This window comes from Corvus hawaiiensis, chromosome 14, assembly GCF_020740725.1.
Source record: "Corvus hawaiiensis isolate bCorHaw1 chromosome 14, bCorHaw1.pri.cur, whole genome shotgun sequence".
NCBI classification, from domain to species: domain Eukaryota; kingdom Metazoa; phylum Chordata; class Aves; order Passeriformes; family Corvidae; genus Corvus; species Corvus hawaiiensis.
The window spans coordinates 4,380,290-4,402,644 of NC_063226.1; the positions used below are offsets into that span (position 1 = coordinate 4,380,290).

General features: G+C 38.9%; 1 protein-coding gene and 1 long non-coding RNA gene across 3 annotated transcripts in view; one reads left to right on the forward strand and one right to left on the reverse strand.

Annotated features, from left to right (window-relative positions):
- Window positions 1-1,978: 1,978 nt before the first annotated feature.
- On the reverse strand, window positions 1,979-15,697 carry LOC125333444. Its single transcript, XR_007206859.1, has 3 exons — window positions 15,494-15,697; window positions 5,744-5,859; window positions 1,979-2,959 (listed from the first exon to the last, which is right to left on the reverse strand). It is a non-coding gene; the product is annotated as an uncharacterized LOC125333444 (long non-coding RNA).
- Window positions 15,698-15,748: 51 nt separating this feature from the next.
- The window catches only part of CHM (CHM Rab escort protein), a 56,060-nt gene continuing 49,453 nt past the window's right edge, over window positions 15,749-22,355 (forward strand). The window contains exons 1-2 of one of the 2 annotated variants that reach the window (XM_048318742.1): window positions 15,787-15,822; window positions 21,858-21,933. In XM_048318742.1, the coding sequence (XP_048174699.1) occupies window positions 15,802-15,822; window positions 21,858-21,933 (97 nt within the window). In that variant the 5' untranslated portion in view covers window positions 15,787-15,801. Of the gene's footprint in view, window positions 15,823-21,857; window positions 21,934-22,355 lie in introns of both variants that reach the window. The other variant, XM_048318743.1, reaches the window with a different exon arrangement.

Consider the following 22,355-nt stretch of genomic DNA (forward strand, 5'->3'; position numbering starts at 1 on the left):
TTAGATAGAAACTTTGGTGCATTAATTTTCTGAACATAATTGCTATTAAGAGATTTAATAAATCAGATTCAAACACTGCCCTTTTAAAGACTTTTTTTTTTCCCCTTTGAGATTAATGCGACAATCAAAATCCACCATGAGAATTCCTTTCCCTTTTTGACTTTAATGTCTTCCATAAGCTAAACATATTTCTAAATAAGACCGAATTTTCGCAAGGCCAGAGGAAGCCTTGCGCATCAACACCCAGCGAGTTGGAGTGGCATGAAGCAATATAAAATCATAAAGGCTGTAGTAAAAGCAGTATCCTTGAGAGGTGACTGTCCATGGAGAGAAGAACTGCTCTGAAACTTAGAAAATGCTCAAGGTTTGAGAATTAATGCCAGGCAGCTGTCCAGTTCAACTAAGCATATACAAATCAACTATAGCTATGAATATTATTATTTCTCTGTAATTTTGTTAAAGACAAGGCAGAGTTACTAAAGCCTAACAATCATACAGTAATATCTTGTCAGTTATAAAGTATCCAGATGGTTTATTTGAATGGAGTCCAGCAGTACGTAATCTGAATGTGTACAAACTACTAAGCCTCCCTATAGCTGAAATAAGTATTTCAGAATATTATTTTAAAAGTAAGGTTTCATTATTTTTCTTCCTTTTTGACTGGTGCGCAGAACACTCTGTTTTCTTACACTGGCAACTACAGAAATATTGGTGTATTGTGTATTGATTCTATACGAAAATTGGCTGAGTTTGTATGGCAAGATGTCAAGCAAAGGTTCCGTTTGTTTGTTTTTGTTTTTATCATCCTTGCATATGCCCCATTGGAGTGAAATGGGAAAAAGCTCTTCCCTGACGCAGGAGGAGAGAGGAAAGCCCCAGTCAACAGCATTCTGGAAATTACTTATTGCCAGCTGGCATGAACATGGCTCCTGCTCTCCATGGGATCCAGGGAGAAAATGGTGGGTGACACACCTGACGAGGGGGAGATACTGAGAAAATCTAATGACAGCTTTCTAAGTGAAGCAGTAGGGTATTAACTAAAAATAGTAATTTTGTTTAGAGAAGACTGGAGAGCTCAATAGTGATACTTGTGCTTCATCTCAGTTTCCTGTAGCCGAACACGAGGGAGGACAATAAAAATAGAAATTCCATAGATACCACAATGTGATTTTTTTTAATATATATATATTTTTTTTTTTACGGACTTCATAGAGGTATGTCCAATGTGGGTAGATTATAGGAAAAAAATACTACTTTTTAGTAAAGAACTTGGATTGCCCCTAAAATAAGTGGGAGGGAATAAATGTGAACATAGATTTACAAAGGTCAGAGGTAACTTCGGGTCCAAAATAAAGGATAAAAAATAACTGGAAGATGCATTTGCAATGCACCCTAATTGTAACGAAATGAAACACCTTTTTTTTTCTGAATTCCAACACAACTGGAGTCTGAGTCACAACAATCTTCTCATCCTTAACAATGAAATTTCGCAGGGCCCAGTCGAAGGCTGGTAACCTGCCCTAGTGAGCTCTGAGCTTACGTCCTGAGCATGCAAAGCCCTGATGGTGCTAATTCTGAGTAACGGCTTGAAAAGGAAGAAAAAACAGTATTAGCTTTTTGCTGGGTTAATGTTTAATGCCTTGGATTCCTTGAGAAAGAGTACCCACAATTACATTAACAAATGTAGGCCACTGACGTGAGAAAGAGACTGAAATTAGTGTGTCATTCTTTGTGCCCACATTTTTCTAGACGCACTCGTACTTGACACTTGTATTCAATTTAGTTCTGACATTTCAGCTGAGTTTTTTTTGGAATTGTGGATTAAAACTTCCCACCTAAACATCAAGGATTTTACATAAAACTGATGAATCTAAATGTCTAAGTATCAATAGAAAAATGATCCCTTCTCTTAGGTGATTAAATGTATTGTATTAATGTGTGCATAACGCAGAATCAATAAATAATGAATTACCACTGATTGTAATTGAATGTTTTCATAATTTTATTGTCAGCCATGATAAATAATCAGTACATTTATACTGCATTAAATTAATTAGTGTGTCATTTCTATTACATACATCAGCAGTGAAGTAATGCAGTGACATCTGTTTCTAATGTTTTAAAGATGTGGTATTCCTTATTAAGTAAAAGGAAGAGTTATTAGAGGTATTTCCTGTGATTGGCAGTTATACTGGTACAGTCAAAGGGATCAAATAAAGGAACTTGCACTCTTGGCAAATGCTGCATTTCAACCCTTAATGGCAGCATGTAACAATGATTGGAGTGAATTTTGCTTCTTTAGGATTTCAGAAAATCCTGCCCACCTTTCTAGAGAAAGTAAGAGCTGATCCTTTCTCCCTAATACAGTTGGGAAGATTTCATTGTTTTGCATGTTAGAAATGCAACATGCAAAACAAGGAAAGCTCTGCAGAAGAACGAGGTATTCACATCCATTTCTGTATCCATTTTTCTGCCTCAGTCCTCTAAGATACAGAAAGGAATTCCCTGCTAAGTGCTCATTAAAAAGTCTCAGATTATGCCTTTTTTGGCTGTGACGTTCTTATGTGGAAGTCTCTGGACTATGGGGTCTGTAATCTTTCTTGGAGGTCACACTAATGCGACATATTGTGCTGCTGGTGATTGTTACCTGCAACAGAAATGGCAAATTGAGGAGATGTTGCAAACATGGGAATCAGAAAGTGAAAGAGTAGACTGGGAGGAACAGAATAAATGGAATGGAACATACAGCAAATAAGCACAGATCAAACTGTGCCAGGAGGAGGGCTGGTTTCTAGATGACTTCAGGTATTATAAATGGGATGACCATTTGGGTGATGTGAGTAAAACCCCCTGAGCAACAACACTTATGGACAACAAAAGAAGTCTAGGGTTCTTGATTAATGCTGTCTTTTCCAAGACACACACGGTCATCCTTAACTTTTCTGTACCATCACACTATCTGTAAAAAGAAAATTGGAAAGCTTAATGTTAGAGCTTACCTGACTAGAACTAGAACTTTGTGTTCTTCATCCACAAAACAGTTTTTAATATTAATCTTAAATTTTTCATACTAACAGTGGGCATCATGATATTTAAGCAAAATGAAAACAGTCCAGACTTATTTTTTCCAGTGCAAGTCTCACACATTGCTTCTGACTGATCACTGGCTACTTTGCACATATTTGGGAGGGTGGTCTCGGGAACAACCGTGTGCACCTAGCAGTTTGTCCCCATGGCTTGCTCTGGACACAGGGAACTGTGGCTGGTTTGGGAGAGCCTGTGTGGGCAGGACTGCTGGCTGCTCACTGGCAGAGTTGCACATTTAATACTCTGTGTGCTCTAACCTCGCTCCAGCCTGGCGTGAGCCAGCGCCTCCAGGCTCCCTCCATGCACTGAGCGCAACTTGGGGCCTCCTCTTGGACAGCCCTCGACAAATGCAGCCCTTGAGATAATTTCTGCAGTTCACAGAACCTGCCCTGAGCTCGCAGCTCAAGCTTTATGTGAGACATGAAGGATGTGACCATTTACTACAGAGCCTGAGATAACTAAAGCACAAACATACTCTCTCAAACAAGGTCCCATCTACTTTTCCTATTCATCAAAATGTCACTTGTGTTATCACTGCAGAGATGTGACCTGCCATGTTTGGCACTATCACTTTCTGTCTAACGGATGTGTAAATACCTTTTCTGAAAGCTAGCCGTACATTTGTCATACAAAAATGTGAGTGCTACTTTTAAACTTATTCCAATGAAATCCATGAATACAAGATGCAGTCATTGCTAATGATCCCCCACTTTAATCTGGATTTCGATTGAGGAGAGAGGGCAGCAAAAGGACCAGGTCCTTGGTGGAACAAAGCTGTTTTACACAAGATACAATCATCATTAAGGTTCAATATTGTTTGCACCTTTTCTTCTTCAGGAAGAAAAGTTAATACTATTAGATGTGTATTGAAGTTAAAACACACTTCATAGCAAAGCACTGTGGACACAAATCCATGTACTCCAATATATTCAGTAAGTCATTATACCCAAATGCTTGTTACTATTCCCAGACGAACATGATTAACCTCATCTCTCACTCTCCACATTTACAGGTCAGTTAAAGAAAGCAAAAGTTTTCCGGCTCTGTCTGTCTGAGCATCTGAGCCCTAATCTGAAGGCACCACCATCTAGTGGGATAAGAAGGTATTTAATTTTCTTTACATTTTTTTGGTATTTTTAAACATGGACATCACATTCTACTTCAAGTAACAAAAAAAAAGTTTGTGGGATTTTTTTTTTAAATACATGTAAGGCTCATGTGGCCCTTCCATTAATTCTCATTTCTGTTTTAACTGCAAAGCATTTTCCAATAAAAATCTTAGGAGTCGTTTCCTTGAAAATAGGTTTTCATAAACAGAATTTTATCAATGAGAAAAAAATTTATAGATATCCAGACTCAGTGGAAGTGAAATTGATTTATTGACTAAATATTTTCAGTATTTTATTGAATCTACTTTGTGGAAATCCAATTGGGGGAATTATTAATATTGTGAAAGTAATCATCTTGAGCTCATCTTTAAAACCAATATGTATTTTAGGCAGTAAAGATCCATCCTTGCAGTTTTCCATAGAGCCATTAACTGTACAGCTTTTGGTTGTAAGCAGAGTCTGACCATTAAGTCCCATCTAAAGTGAATTCCCAACCTGAATGCAAAGCATTTCTTTTACCTCGGCTCTAGGAGTGACCATTTACTGCACTTTGCCTGTGCTGATATCCTGACTGCTACCTGCTCTTACTTGGTTTTCCTTTTATGCATTTACAGTTGGGCAGGGTAATGGCAGGGATTTTCTGTGGGGGAGGGAGAACCATCAGGGTGAGCAGTGTGTGTTCATTTGTTTGGTTTCTACCACAGAATGTGTGCATCTGCAGCTGTTATCCTAAGATGCCTCCTTGTGTTCAGGTCTCATTGATCTTGTTACAGCATTTCACACACACAGGGATAATTGATTTACATCATTCAGGAGTCCAGATCTTTTATAAGCATGAGCGTAAATATTAAGAAATTACCATATATTAAAATTCTATAGATACTTTGACTTTTTAATATCCAAACCAGTAATGAAATAATAGAGATTTAAATACCTCATTACTCAGATAATATTTTAGTATTCATAATTTGGGCCTGCTTCTGTTTCCATGGAAGTGAGTGGTATTTTTACCTTGGATACGACCAGACACTTCAGTGTTTTAACATCTTCAAATTATAGAAATCTTATTGACACAAATGGGGATCAATGGGTATTTTGCATTGTACATCAATTTTATGATACTGTCTTTTCAAACACTACATTTCTTCTGAAATCCGTAAGGTAATATCAATATGTGCTGCCAGTTCTTACTGAAATCAGTCTGGAGTTCAGAGTAAAAATCAATGGAACTGGTCCAAACTGGTTGAGGCAGTACATGCCTTTTTGACCCTTTGATCCCTGGACCAGGTGCCTGGGCAGGTGTGAAGCATTTCACTTAGAATGCAAATTTAAAAATAGATAAATACTTTCATTTGGGATACTGTTTGAAGTTGATGAAGTCCAGGATGTTCTACCTCACACTCCCTTAGGGGAATAAAAATCCTACCTAATACGAGGTCTGGGATGTATAGGGAAATAGGAAGACAGTCTAGGGAGAATAGAAGACAGGTATAGGGAAGTTCAGGCCAGTGATCTACACAACTGCTGGCTCCTGATTTCACACAGACCTTGCAAAAGCCTCTCCTTCAGAATTCTCATCTATTTTTTAACTCCATGAGGAGTGAGCCTGGTCCTGAGGCCTTCCTGCCACTCTGCCAGCTCTTGGGTCATCCTTTTCACAGCTCTGAAAGAGGTTGAAAAAAATATAATGAACCTTCTTTTTTAATTTTTTTTAATAGAAGTAACTATTTAATGAAATTAGCTACAGGACACTCCACAGTTCTTTACAGGAAGTGGAGGGAAAGGCCTCCTTGGGGACTCATTCTGCTGTTTTACCCATCACAAAGCCCAACCTGGTGAGGCTGAATCCACAGTAGAATTGAGTCTCTCTGAATCTCAGTTAAAGGAGATGAGAGTGAGATGAGAATCAAATGTTTAAGAGCAGGTTTTGTTTTTAACTTGACCAATCTCTGTGTCTCAGTATGTTCTGTGAGTTTCGGATAAAGTGATAAAATCACATGAAAAAAGAAGTGTCTTTCTTCATCTTCAGGAGACATTATTGACTTTATCTTCCTTTTTTCCTCCATTTTTACTTTCACATCAAGGTTGATGTGACAAACACTGATAACCCACAAAAAATATGTAATCTTACATAAACCTGGCTTTATATGCTTTAACTTCATTGACTTTCTGATGGAATTACCAGTGACCTGTGGAGGCATAAAGATGATCAGGCCATGAATTAAAAGTACAGGTTGGAACACCTGTGATCATAATTATTTAATGCACAACCATCCTGTAGTTTGAGTTTTTGAAAATTCTCCTTACCCATATCTATAATGTTAAAACTTATTAGTATCCTGGGAGACCATGGCTGGTATCTTTCATTACTATTATGAATTTTAGAGTATTTTGCATTGAGGAGCATTGTCAACCAAAAGTATTTCTTCGGAATTTTTTTCTGAAGGGATGTCTTACAATTTAATTCCATGATGATTTTAAATATGACAAGATCTTCCCCTTTTTTTTTCCCACAAGGTCAACAAATATAGAATAAAGCAAGGTTTAATAGAGACTTTGCAATGTAAGTATTTTTTCCCTAAAATGTAAATGTACAGTGTAGTTTAAATTTTAAAAATTGAACTGGGAGTTCTATTTGAGATAGTGCTTAATTTTATATAATCAACAGAATTTAAGAAAACTGTTGAAAATAAAAAAATGGTTTTGCTTAGAGTGATAGAACTTCAGACACCAATTTTCTTTGCTGTTATAGTAATGAATGTTGATTGAACACACTGTGGTCACTTCAGTGCATGAAATTAGCCAGGAATCCTGGGTTTGCTGGTATTCTCCATTAAGTGAAACTTATCTGAATCCAGCATCTTTCAGTGCAATCCTTTTCAATACAAAATTTATGTTAAAAATTCAAATTCCTGGACAAAAGTGAGGAAACTTCAAGTCTGTCTTTTGGCCAGAAGTTTTCCACAGCTGTGCTGCAGCTCATCAATTGTCAGTCCTTCTGACCATTTCTCTGCTTAACAGCAGCCACTCAGGAAAATCCTTCCAATAGGCTCTCTCTCACTCCTTCTCTTGGACAGAGGCATCTCATCTGTGAGTATTTACAGCTCCAAGCATGTTTTTTAAGGTATCTTTTTGTGTAGTGTCATGAACATGCTTCTATTCATCCCAAGAAAATAGGAAAAAAGACACCATAACTTAATTGAACAAAGACAAGTAAGGCTTCCCATAGAATCCATCTTACCAATTCCTATTTAGGGAATTCCTTGTCATGCAGGAAGCCATCTGAAAAGAGGCTATCAGGAAACTGCCATCTGCAAGACTGCAGGGAGCAGCTGTTTCCACAAGTCACAGTAACCCTGGTCAGAAACAGGATTTTAGCACTTGGCTCACTGGTCCTCATGGAAGAGTAAAGGGACAAAACAAAATGAAGTAACACGAAAGGTTAAGTTCTGGAAGATCAAGCCCTGTTTTTCACAGATGCCAGGTATCAGGAATTGCAGCTATCACACCAGCTATGATGATCCCTCTGTGGCAAAATGCTTTTCATAGTCATTTCAAAGTCATCAGGGAAATGGAAATGATGAAACTTTTATTTTGCTATGCACAATATACAGCCTTTGTAGTCTTGATTGCTCATCTCTGTTTTGATGTGATATAAACTCAGTAAAAAGGAAACTGCTTTCACCAACAAATATTGTGGATCTGAACTGTTCATAACTGCCAATACTGATAAACTCACACAATATAGATTTACTAGTTGAATACACACAGTTTACTGTAGCAACATTACCAGGGAATACAGAATTAAATCCCAGCTGCATCAGTATCCATAGTATTGAGATATAAACAATTATTAGTAACTTTGAAAATCTTTAGGAGCTCAGTGTCTACATACAGTTCCAGTTCATTAATGGACTTTTGGAATGCTACCCTCATCTGGATGCACTACCACTTCGATTAGGTCACCTACTAATTTGTGTGCAACTATCCCTGTTTAACATCCCTTGTCTGGCTCAAAAGGCCAGATTTAGGTAGCACCTCACTATTTACAATCTCTTTCTTAAGAGCATTTCAAAGTGCCATCCCACAGTATTTATGTACCTGTTTTTCTGTACAATTTGATTACATTTTATTGGGAAAAAAAAGGATGTATGTAGTACTTATAGATTTGACTTCTTTTGAAACATTTTTCCACCTTTTAAGAAGATTACAATAGCTTCCATGAAAAGTTCAGACTGAAAAAAGCAAATTAAAAACCCCAAACACTAAAGCACAAAACAGAAAAGAATTGCACTGACATGTAAAATGTGTTAAAAATTCTTCTTTGAATCAGTCATTTAGACATACAAAGATAATGATGATGATTATGATGACAATAATTATAATCAACTAAAATTTAAATTCATCCATTTTCTTCTATGCAAATACCAATTATATTTCTTTTCTTTAAAATGAATGTGGCCATTTAAAGTAGTTACTCTTGCAAATCTTCCTAATAATCTGCCTCAACATTGACAACAGCACAGCATTCTTCTGAAGGGGGGGGGGGGGAATTCTGTCTCTTCTGGCTTAATGGAAGGGCCAAAATAAGGGTCTTTATATAGAATTAATATTCCCAGTGTGAGGAGCCACAGCCTATTCCTTTATTTACTCCATCAAACAGAGGAGGAAGTGCTGCTCCTTAGGTGCTAAGGAGGTACAAAAAGGGGGAGGGAATGTTGTGCTTCCATTAGTTCTGCTTTCTGGGTTCTGAATCATTTCAGGCACAGAGCTGAAGTGAAGTATAATGGCTCAAAGTCTCCTTGCTGCCCTTAGAGAGTCTGTAGTGCAGAATGCCTGAGAGAGGTGGTTGTAGTTCTAGGAATAACTACTCTGCTCCTGGAGAAGTAACCTTATCAAAGAACTGGCAGTACTGCATGGATCTGGGATCTGCTCAGTCAACATCTTACCCTGAAAAACATGATGCTAAGACTAAACAAACAAACAAACAACTTTCTAATGAGAACTGTACATTATGATTTGTTACATTTCTCATTCAGACGACAAGATTTGACCTTTTATTGTTTTCATTTTGCACGTTATCACTCTGGGGACACACACCCTGGAGAACACCCTGTTATCAAGGCAATGGGGTTGAATTTCAGGTTGCAGATATGCTACAATGCTCAGGTGCATTGCCCCCTGAAAACAGATTAAACTGCAACCATCTTATAAAAACATTAAATAGTTCAATGTAGCTGGTCCACATAGTGTTTAGAGTAGGAGCATTCTTTTCCTAGACATATAGTTTAATTAAAGTTTAATAAGTGCAACGTGGATGTCTTCTCTTCTGCGGAAGAAAAGGCGGCATTTAAATGGAGTGTACTATGTTTGGATTAATGAAAAATGGATGTTAAATCCTAAGTGTCCATCCTGAATTCTCAAAAGCATCACACATACATACAGTCTGGCACCAGTTTACAACTTTTGAAAGAAAAACAAGAGTTATTCTCATTTCTGTAAGCAAGCTGAGTATAATCTCATTTCAAATGCCTTAAAAATTTCAGTGCACCACTATTGCTACTCTCTGGTTTTCGAATCCTAAACAGAGTATTTTAAACACCAAACTTGCTTGAACTGTAATGTTGGGAGGGAAATGCTCAATAAGGAGCCCTTTGCTGTATATGGGTTTTGTAAATTCACTTATTAAAGAGGTGATTACACATACTCCTGGTTTATAAGCTGATAGCTTTCGTTTTAGCCACAGCCCTTTCACAACTTAAATTTGTCCCCAAGTCACCCTCCTGCAGCTGACAGATATTTCCATATATGCCCTTTCAGAGGAAACAGATGAAGAGGGTCTGGCAGCCCCTCCCTGGCTGTGTGTACCCTCAGATAATGTTAAATTTCCACCACTGCAACAGCAAAGCCCAAACTAAATCTCTGCTCTTACACAGAGCTCCAAGTGGAGCCCTGACAGAGCCAGCATCGGAACTGAGGCAAATCGGCCTCCAACAGAGACTTTCTCAAAGTAAGAATAGTGTTTGTGTTACCATTTTTATTCACCTGCTTCCGTAATTTCCAACATAGTTGTTCTATTAATTTGATTTTTACCAGTGCTATCACCAATAGCCTGCTCTACCTGAAAGTTGGTCCCTGGCTGTTACTCATTCCTAACTTTCAGATGTCTCTTGGCTACAGTTTGGTGTTGGAGTCCTTGGTGACACGTATGTCTTCACAAGAATCCCAGCTGGCATGAACTCATTTCAGCTGAGGCCTTTATAGTCTTTTGTTTATGGTTTCTCTGGTGAAGTCTAGGCAAAAATACTGCATATGAGACACATCAATTCCTTTACTTTATGGACTACTTTAAACCCTTTTAATTATATGATAATATTTATGGGGAGTTTCCTAAGGGACCTTTATCAGTTTCAGAACTTAAAGTCTTGGTTTATCCTCTTTTTTCATTTCAGCCAGATGCCATTTATGATTTTCAAGACTGGGGAATGCTGCTGTTTAAAAAATACTCAATAATCTTGCACATGTCATTCTCTTCAAATTGGGAAATGCAAGATTTCCAATCTGTGGCTGCTTTATTTTGTTTCATATTCTGTATCCTCCATCTCCCAGACTAATTCCTGGGGTTTTTTCAGTATTTGTATGGGCACATTTTTAAATACATATATACAAATTAGGTGAAATGAAATAACTGCTCCTATCTCCTGGTTAAGGCAATATACATTTCACCTTCAGCTGTAATTGTGGTTTGTTAATCAAACAGAAAAGACCGGGATGTAGAGGCTGAACTTTGCATGGTAGAACTTGTGCTGATTGTAATGAAGCAGGAATATGCACTAATGGCTGAAGGACCTGTATTCATAAACTGGCAACAAGTCAAAAGAGATGAATAAAAGAAATGCAATATATAAAAGAATGGGAATATTTCCAGAGAAAAGAGATTAATTTCTTACATAAGCTACAGTCTCCAGATGTGCTGGAAAAGGTACAATTTTCCTAAACTCAGAGAACACAAGACTGAAAACCTTACTATGCAATAAAACTGCTTCAAGTAATATTGCAAATGAAGTAAGGCAGTAACTGAATGTCATTAGACACACTTGTCCATCTTTACTTCATCCTCCTTAAATCTCAATAAATCGTAATCTTAATGAATCTTGATTTATTACACAACTTCGTACAGCAGTCTTATATGTCCAGTCCATGTCTTTTTTCTGGTACTTACTGACACTTTCTGAAGTATCATAATTGACCAAGACTTTTAGATGCTGGAATATACAAATAGTGGAACCACCAGGACAGAAAGCATTAAACTCTGCTTTGTAGCATCCTGGATTTTGAACCAACCTCAATTTTGGGGCTGCAAGGACTCTCTCCTTCTTCCTGGACACCTGTAGTTTTAGGAAACCCATAAAACTTACAGGTAATTCTTAATGTAGCTGTAGTGGAACTTTCTTTCCATACTCTGCCAGTTACTCTGGGCAGAGCAGCCTGATCAGAGCTATGATCCTGGGTTTTCTCCTCTGTGCTCATTTTGTACAAGATAATTTTGATTGCCATGAGAAATCTACAGAATTTTTGCAGAATGTTATTAAATAAAGATTGAAAAAAATAGACTCTTTGCCTTGCATGGTTACAGAAGTCAAGTGACATGGTAATTCTCTTTCCAGTCTCTCTAAGCAATCCTATAATTTACACACATCATAGTAATCAAAAGGGCAACTTCAAAATGAGTTTCAGTGCTCTTCAGGTAGAGAATGTGGGTTTAATTATTCAGAGTTTTTAAAATATATTCAGGTCACTGATCTACCAAGGCCTGCATCACAGGAGTATTCATCCATCCATGGGAACTGAGTGTCTGCATCTGACTGAGAATTTGCAGTTTAGGGTCTAATGCCACTAATATCACACAAGTTATATGGGCACAATTGGGACTGACCACTGCAAGCTGTGAGAGGAAGAACAACTCAGCCAGTGGTAAAAAAGAGGAAGTTGGAATAAAGGTTGTCTGAGAGTTTAAATTTGGAAACAAATAATTTTTTCCCAAACATGCCTGAGTGTGGCGAGGCTGTTCCTATGGTTAATCAGCAATCAGGGTGGTGCATGCGTGAGTGGGTGCCAGTTGTGGAACTGCAAACTCCAGAGGAAAACCACGCACAACTGCAGCAACACACAAACACTGCCTTGCTGCCTGAACTAATGAGCCATTTAGTTGGGATAAACCAGGTTATTCACTAGATGTTTAAAGCAGCTAATAGGCCCGATCCTGCTGCTGATCCTTATTCAAACTGGTACTCAAGGAGAATTAAATTCTGTATCCACTGAGGGAATAATAGAATGAATAATGAGATGTCACACATGAGATCACTGCAGGATAAAGAGACTACATAACTCAAAAAAAAAATTAAAATTCATCATAGTGAATATGAAGCATTTGCTGTTTGTTTTAGGAGGAAGAAACATTTGATCAAATGGTGGGAGACAGATTTTGAGATAACTAGAAACCCCATAATTCTAATGCTGATTCTTCCTGATTTTCTTTTGGGCTTCAGTGTTCCTACCTGGGAAAATAAAAACGCTTCCAGAGCTTATGAGATTTTGCTCAGATTACTGTACTTCTGAAAAGCGTTTTGATAGATATTAACAACACAGACTTTAAAGTAACAACGGTAGTTCTATGAACATGTGAAAATCCCAAATAAAAGTTATGAAGTAAAACACCATGTTTTTATGAGAGATGTTTTGGTTGAACTCAAAGGTGGAAAAGTTGTCAGAAAAAGTATTTAAAACTGCTAAAAGTGCGATCTTAAAACGGATCTTTGTATGCCTTTCTGAATTGGTATTGCTAAACGTTGTGTATAAATCCTCTGCAATATGTAGGATTACATACGGAAGAATTACTTCATAAAACAGAGAAAAATTTATTGAATCCAAATGTTTAAAAAAATTACGCTCAGTTTTTCAGCATGCATTTTGGAATGCATTTTGGCAATTCTAATTGATGAGACCTAGTTTAACAAAATATTGGGGAAATTCAGTAATCAGGACACAGGATGTGCAGTTTAATTACGTTGGTGTGCATTTCTATTTGTTTCTAATGTAGAGGATCTATTGGTAAAATGAATGCCCATTTTGTGGTCTGTTATGCAGAAAATGTTTAATCCAGTGTTTGATTTACTCTGTTAAATCTTCTTTATTGAATGTGCTTATTCATCCATGCAGAATTGGGTATGCTGCTTTCTGTTAATATGACATTGCAATTAAATAGCTAAAGAGAAAAACATGGCAAGACATTTTCTCAAGGTCCATGAAATTTTCATAAAAATTATTCATACTTACATATTTCACTTCTACATTTGCTGATAGAGCTACAGAGAAATATTTTGGTGTTGTGTGGGACTGACAAACCTTGCAGTTAAAGATCCTGAATAATCATTTTTGTCAAATAAATAGTACTAAGGAGGACTTCTGGTCCAGTGGATAATGACTGTCATCACGAAATAGGATTGCACTGATTGCATCTTATGAATGAAGCTAACAGGAACTCACAACACCAAACAACAGCATTTTGTGGTGGGATAAATACTTAAGCACTTGAGAAACAGTAAGACATTGACAGTGAAATAGCTCTGCTCCAGTGCAGTCCTAGAATTATATTCAACAGTAACAAAAGGGTTTCATGATGATGTTATACTTTCCTGAGTGTGCCTTCCCTCAGTAGGAAAAGGATGTGCAAGGGGAGTTTGTCTTATCTCATCTAACCAATATAGTGATGCTTTGTTCCTCAGCACAAGACATTTAGGTCAGGGATGATCCAGCATTGTGAGAATTCTGGAGCTGTATTTCTTTTACATGTTAAAAAGCAGAAATGACAGCTCCGTTCGCAGAATTGCATGGGAGCTGCAGAATGGAAGTTTTAATCAAAATCTCTGTGGGACACTTGGAAACATAAATATAAGGAACGTAAGATTTGATCTTACCCCTTTTCTATCTGAATTCATAACTCGTCATTTTCTCTGCTACATATTTGTCAGCACAGTAATCCAGTGCTGATGTTTAAATCTCTATTTTTGTTCTGGCATTGTCGGATGTTTCCTGCTAGACTGTTTTCTGTGCTGCACTCTGCTCTAGCACGTCTGGCAGTACCACAGGGGCAACGTGGCCTCTGGTTTCCATTAGTCACTTTTTACTATTTTCACTATTCTTTTGCTATGTGAATAAGGAGCTTGTAATAAGGTGTTAACAGGCTGCTAGCTGGTTTATTGTTATTATTGATTTAAGGTGCTAAGACTTTAATATAATCATACACCATGAATAATATTAAGAGATTAGTTTAAAGCCATATAAGCCATTAAATGCAAAATAAAAACTTTCCAGAAATTTCTAGCATATTCTGGCACAGGTGTTCTGTGCTGGGTTATTTTGCCTACATTGCTGTATCTGGCTCTTCCAAATCTGTGGTTTTAGTCCTGCTGTTCTTAGACTGGTGTTACGGGAGGCGCTACACTGAACCAGGAGATTCTGGGTTTTATCCCTGTTTCCACCTTCTTTTCTCTGTAAGGTGAAGGAAGAGGGGCTTCAGAGGGAAAGAAAGAGTTCATTAATGAGCTGAGAAAAATAGGGTTTTGCATGCAGAGAACATAGTAGAGTCTAATGTATCTGTTAATTAACAAGAAAGGACATAAGATTAATGACTGATACACTTTCTAACTAACACTAACACTCTAAGAACTTTCTTTTTAAATCTGTGTTCAACGTGGGGGCTAAACGAAAAAATATTGCAATTGGAGGGAAGGAAACTTTTTGAAATAATGATGGAAATATTTTCTTGGCTATATTAACAGGAATAGTGAGCAACAAGACTAAAGAAAAAATAGAAATTGTTTTGGAAACAGTGAATATGCAGGGGAAATAACAAAAGTGAAATTTGTTGTTTCTGCGGAAACGGTCATCCAAGGAACTTCAGTGGTGTTCAGAGAACCACAGGATGGGCTGTGTTGGAAGGGACCTTAAAGCCCATCCAGTTCCACCCCTGCCATGGGCAGGGACACCTTCCAGTGTCCAGGTTGCTCCAAGCCCCATCCAACCCGGCCTTGGACACTTCCAGGGATCCAGGGGCAGCCACAGCTGCTCTGGGCACCCTGTGCCAGGGCCTCACCACCCTCACAGGGAAGAATTTAAGAATTTCTTCCTCAAATCGACCCGTAAGTCATACAAAAATACGCGTGCTTGCATTGAAGCGATTGACGCTTCGCTCAGTAGGTGGAATGCCGCCATGTAACTGTATTTAAGAAGCTTACTGATGGATGTAGGTGCTTGTATATTTATGTATCCCGCAGCATTCCTGCACAGCAGGTAAGGACTCGTTCTGTGGCTGGGCAGGACGGCAGAGCGGTGAGGGATGCTGAAGCCGAGGAGCTGGCGGGTTCCAAGCGGACGGAGCAGGAGCAGCCCCGGCTCCCCGCGGGCCCCTCAGAGCTCCGCTCCCGCCGCCGGGGCCGCCCCTCGCGCGCCGCCGGAACCTCGGCAGCCGCTCCCGCCCTTTCCGCCGGCGGCGCGCGCGTGACGGCGCCTCCCAAGATGGCGGACAACCTGCCCACAGAGTTCGATGTGGTGGTGGTGGGCACCGGTACGGGGCGGGCTGGGCGCGGGGGGCAGCGCCGGGCCCTGGCAGGGCCCGAAGCTCGAAGGGGCGGCGGGGGGCCGCCCGGCTGAGGGGCGTCAGCGGTGTCTGGGGAGGGTGGGCAGGGTGTGCGAGTGGCTGCTGAGGTATCTGCGGGGACATTTGCGGGGACGTCTCCGTGACACCGGCGGGGACATCCCGTCCCGGCCACTCGCAGCCCGCTGTAGGGCTGCTGCTCACATTTAAATAGCCAGATTTGCTTAGAAATGGAGTTGTCGGGGAGGGCCGTGTGGAGCTAGCCCTGGGAGGGTTTTGCCAGGATCCCCGGCCCTGTGACTGCCCCCACACCTGAGATCCGGGGCTCCTTTGGTGCCTCAGAACGCCTTGCCTGACTACTCCCTTGCCAGTTCTTATTCCCGAAATACCATCCTGCTGGTGAGGTTTGTTTTTGTGCACGTAAAATAGCTCTGAAGAGCTGAACTTCTGTCCCGTTGCAGTATATGTGCTATAGGCTGATAAATACATTTTCTATCATATCCTGTAATACAGCTGGTTTTAAATCTTCAAGGTCGTTTTTCTAATCTTTATGCCTGCTTATAAGTAACACAAAACTTTTTGAGTCTTTCTCATTAAAGCACATTTCTCTGTTTGTGAATGATTGCATATACCAGACACTTAATTCTAATCTTCTGCACTTTCTCTATCCTGTACAAGTTCATCCTGTTCAGGTGAATAATGATGGAGACCTGGAGTGTCTCACTGTAACTTACCACAATGTAATTCCAACAGAAAATTTTAAATACTGCTTCAGAACTAAGATTCTTGCTGTTTGTGTATCAAAATAATCTTGAAGTACTGAAATAGATTTCTGTTTGTAGAACCCGGTGACAGTGACCTGGTTCAGATTGGTCTTGGTGAGCCCCACACCTTAAGTTCAGCATTGAGGTCTGGTCTTAAAATGCATCACTGTTTATAGGTCCTAAACTTACAGTCAGATTTTATTCGCCTTTGTAAAGAGCTCAGGGTGTTGTTTGGAGCACAAATGGGAAGACGCTTGTAAATGTTACTGTTTTCCATGTGAAATTAGTAACTGGTTTTGGAGTTCGCTAATCTGTCAAACTGCGTCCGTGGGATTTAAGGTTTTTAGCAATTTGGAATAGAATGAATGAGTTTCTTAATGAAATTGATGATTTCAGTGTTCAGCAGAAAAAAACCAATCACCATACAGTGTTTGTATAATTGCTTAAAAGATTTCTGATTTATATCTGGAGTTTTCAAGTAATTATGAAACCATGCTGCTCCCGTTGTGGACCAAAACTCTGCTAAAAATGCAAAATTTAAGTTCTTGAGCAGATTAAGAGATCCCTTCTGTGTCTTAACCCTGTTCTGTGGAATGGTATGTAGTAATGAATCTGACATTTTCTTATGTGCTCTGATTTGAGAACATTTTGAGTGTGTAGAAGGTTGGTTAATAATGAACAGCTGAAATATCAAACTGTAAGGGTGAAATATTAAACATTGTGTAACTTCTGTGGTTTTTGGGGATGATCCATTCTTTACTGCCATGGGGTAAATAGTGTTCATGCAGCCAATGCAGAAACTCAGAGGTTTATGAAAATGATATGAATGTTAAGCTATTTAGCTATTCTAGCCACTAAGGGAACAAGAACTGCCTGTGCCATAGAGAGCAGGTCGTGTGCAGCCATCAAACCCAATCTTCCCTGCTTTGGAGCGAGGTGTGAGATTACAGCTTTGATGCTGCAGGAGGGAAATTCTCTGAGCTAAGTTCTCTGAAATATCGCTGCATTTGGCAGTGTTGATTTGAATTCCAGGATGCCTTTTTGCCCACCTGTAGAGAGCACTGCTATAACTAATTCCAGGATTCTCAGAATTCTGCACTTCAGGAATTATTTTGTCTTTTCTTTGCATTCCTTTTTACTAAGAACATTCATAAGTGGTGATTAACACTGGTGACTGACTGAGGGTTTTTTAATCTGTATTAAATTTCCCATTATGGAAGATTGTTTGGAGTAGAACTTTCATCTCTCTTCCCTTTGGAAATTGATTCCTGAGGGAATATTTTAGCCTAGTTTTCAACCCTCTAGTTTCTAATGGTGTAAGCAGTGCTGAGCATACCTATGAATATCTAATTGTAGTAACTAGAATGTTTGTGTTAAGTGATACTTTTAATGCATAGTAGTAATTGCATTAATTTCTGTATGTGTGGTCTTTTCCTGGTTTTATAACTTGTGCATCTATTAAATTTAGTAATTAGATTGATTTATAACATAAGATTTGGATTTGTTTTTGTTTCAGGTTCATTTAACTGTTTCCCTGTATTAAGCTTAACGCAAATGCAGCCTCAACTAAATTTTAGTCATCAGTGCTTCAGTTAATGTCTAGGTTCAGTTACTTCATCAATAGTGCTATGGGAAAAGGAAATTCTCTTTTTGAAGAAATTCCTTTTCCTTAATTCAGACATTTTCTTGCATGAGCAAGTTTAGAGCAAGATGGATGTGGGTACAAAAATACTCATCCTGGTGAGTACAGCAGCTACAGTTTCACTGCTACCATGGAATTTACATCCATAATACTAAAGAAATCAGTCATCAGAGCAGGTCTGTTATTTGGGAAGGTCTCTTCTCTGTGAAGTGATCTGTGGTGATTTTTATTGCTCTAAAAGCCTGTAGGATCTGGGTTTGGAGGGCTGTTGCCAGTGCTTGCCCAAGGAATTCAAGGTGGGCTTTAGTTATTCATTTAAGGGAGTTCCTTATTGATAAGCTTTTGTGGGGTCATTTTTAAATGAGTGCAGGCATTAAATGTGGTGCAGTGATAGCCAGAGGGCCCATGAGGAGTTCTTTGGTAAATAGTCCAAAAAACAGGAGTCTTTGAGAGCGAGACTCAGAACTGGGAGTCAGCGGCAGAGCTTTTGTCTTCAGGCAGTTGTCAAATAGGAAAATTCATAGGCAAAATATTCGGCAGTGTTGAGTTTAGGGCAGAAACCCTTGTAAGTGCCAAGATTTGCAACTTTGTGGCTGTGCAAAGTGGTGTGGATACAGGTGCAGGGTCATGTTTACCTTGGAATTTCTTCAGTTAACTGGATAGTGTTGAGTCTTGACTTGTTGTCTCTGACACTCCCCAAGACCTGCGTTAGCTGCTGGGAAAGTTGTAAAGGATATGGCTCTTTAAAAGGTGTTGTAGTCACAAGTTTGTCTGCCAGTAATTCTAATTTTTTTCTAAAAAGGAGTTATTCTTTATAAAAGCAGTCACAGTAAATATTCTAGTTCTATGCAATTTTCTTTCCATTCTGCTTTTCAGTGGTTATAAATAACACATGAAATGACTTTCAAGGTAGAAAGCAGGAATCCATTTTGAAATATTCTATAAAATGAAGAGTGATTTATGGTTTCATATGATTTTGGCTGAAAGCACTCGGGCTTTGCCAGGTCATCAAAGTCCTGTCAGGAGAATCTATTATTTATTGTTCGATATGCTGGGAGTGGTGTAAGTACTTTATGTTTATCTTATGTAAGTGTAGTGTGTTAGGAAAAATCACTTCCAAATACTAACACAATTTTAAAACTATACCTTGACAAACTAACCCAAATATTACAGATGTGAATTTTAAAGTTTACACTGAAGATTGATTTAAAAAAGAATAATAACTCCTAATGGTTTTATTGTTGCAGGATATTTTTAGACTGTGCCAAAAATGTTTTCTAATACATCTTTTGGGCTGATATTTTGATTACATTACCTTATATAACTGCACAGTCTTCAGTTTATATCAGCAGCTGTTTAGAGTTGATGAAAGCTCAATGGAAAACCAGCTGAAGATGGATATTTTTTGACGTCAGTGGCCATTGTGGACTAACACAGTGGCACTGACTTGTAGTGTTGATGTCTGGAAGGAGGAAATAGACCCACGTTTTTATAATCATTTGTAAATAAGTCATTGCCTGTCCATGTGAATGTCAAACAAAATGAACACTGACTCCCAGTCCTGTCCTGTGTCCTGTGTGTGTGTCCCCCTTTCATTTTTTCTGTATTCTCCAAATGTAAATGTACCTTTATCTTGTTTACTGATTTTTTTTAACCTGACTAAAATTGAGGGGTTGTGTCCTGGCCTAGCTTCCAGTCTGGATTTTGGGGTGTAGCAGAGGTGCTGTGATAGCTGCCTGGGAGGTTTAGGCTCCCACTGGTACCTCAGACAGTGTTCTTTCCCAGATACTGTGCAATGTCCCTGACTGCTCTTGTGAGCAAACTCATTGTTCTGTGAACCCTTTGCTGTCCTTCTCAGCCCGTTTGTGTTCTGCAGGTTTTCCAGATTATATTGCTGATCTTACAAAATCAGAGCCTGTAGGACTCCTGTGACCCTACTGTGAAAAATACAGAGTAGGTCATCTGCATATCAAGGTGAAAAACTCCTTTAGAAAAAGGCTTAGCAAGGTACTTTTAGATTCTTCTCTGAATGAGGAACAGTTGAAACGCCAGGTTTGTGTATCTCAGTAGGAAATGTGGTTCCACTGGCTGGAGAACAGCCACAGAGCTGGGGGTTCAGCCCTCCTGCAGGAGCTGCTCTCTGGGCTGTGCCAGAGCACCCTGTGAGAGATCCTGGTGGTACCCACAGATCTACCTGGAACTGCTAGTGCAAGAGAAGAAACTTCCTAAATATCCTTTCGTGAAATGTTTAAAAATGTATGAGGAGCAAGGAGTGCAAGGTCTCTTCGCATGGGGAAGCAGAAAAGGAATGAAAATATTAGCAGACTCAAGTGAAAATAAAACGGAATGTGTGTCTGGCTGTACAGATCTTTTACTGCATGTGATTTGCTTTATCTGCTGCTATCGCTTTAAACCAAAGATTAGACTCAGCTGTAGCATGTGCTGGAGAACACTTTTCAGAGAACACTGCTTGGTGTATAACTTTTAGTAAGAAGTTAAATTTTTATTTCAAGCCTAAGTGCTTGTGTTCCTTTTCCAAATAATGTTGATTTACACCAACTGTGAGATTCCATGGTCTTCATTGCCAGGTTTCTCTGATGAGACACAGATAAATATATGCAATTACAGTGTAGGAGAAGAAACTTTTAACTTGTGACTTCTTTCTTGACCAGTTACATATTCTTACTTTTTTTAGTGGATTGGCATTTCTATGCCATGCTCTGTAATGCCGAAGTACGTTCTGATACTGCTCTGCAATATGGGCATATATTAAAATGAATCCATTTTAATCATCTTTAACTTAAAATATTATATACAAGAAGTATTTTAATTTGCAATTAAATTATGAAATGCTTTTAAAGTTTCAAATATACCAAAAACACACCATGAGTATTTGGTAGTGAGCTCCTCCAGAGTCAGCTGCTCTTCTCTACTTAGAAGTTCAGATGCAAACAAAATTTATTGCAGCTGGTCAACTGTCTGACTCCAGAAGATTGTTTTGAAATTGTCTATGTTCCAACATTTTTAATATATTTCCCTTCAACATTTTATATTATGAAAAAGCCACTTGTGATTTATTTAGTAGATAGAGTGAAGCAAATTAAACATTTAAGCCTTTTCAAGATGAATCTTGTGTAATTCAGTAAAAACTTATCATCTGGATGACTGCAAAACAGTTTGCAGTGAACAGCTCAGGAACCAAGATGCTCCCACAGATATGAAGCTGTTTAGTTTAGAAATTGCTCGAGGCAGTGACTGCATCCTTTTCAAGTCACTGCAAGAGGCGGTGCAGCACTAGAGCAGCAAGTAACAGCTGCTAAGCAGGAGACACAATGTGTAATCCTAAAATTAATTTTTGATCACACAGAGGTGAATTATAACTTTTCATTATGTTGTAAGACTTTAGAAATTAATTGGCTTTTAAAACTGAAGAAAAAAGTTTTCCACCGTAGCAGTTATCTCAAACTTTTTGTTGTATTGAAACTAAAAATAGAATTGGTTTTTTGATAACTAAATAATGTGCAGCTAATTCTCTATTTATTTTTTACTTCTAAAACGCTATTCTTGAGAATGAGAGTATGCCTGATTTTGTTTCATAGGGAAGCTCCAAAAATTCATGTAATGGAGATGATCTTGGTCAGAGGTTACTGGAAACAACCAGATGCAGGCTTCAAGGTCAGCTTGCAGCAGCCACCTCTGTAAGATTTATTGAGCTTAATCTGCCTGTTATGTATCCAGGAAGGCTGGGATGGAGACAGTGCTCAGCCAGTGGCAGTGAGAGCGAGTGCTGTCAGAGGGGGCTGTACAGATAAATGGTGTTGTTCCCCACAGGACTGTCCTGAACCCAGTGTTTGCTGCCTGCCTGCTGGGTACTCTTGTTCTGTCTGCACTTGGTTCTGCGGCAGCCCTTCAGTCTCTCAGCACTTTCCAGGGCGTTGTACAGAAAAGTTGGTACAACCCTCAGTTTCTACTGAGTGCTGAAGTGGCCATGCCACCATGTTAGTTAGTTTAATAGAGCCTAATTAGTGTTAAAATTTAGTCTGCTTGCCACTTTGTTTCTTTCCAATGGGGAACCAAGCAGAAGGACGAGTGTGCAG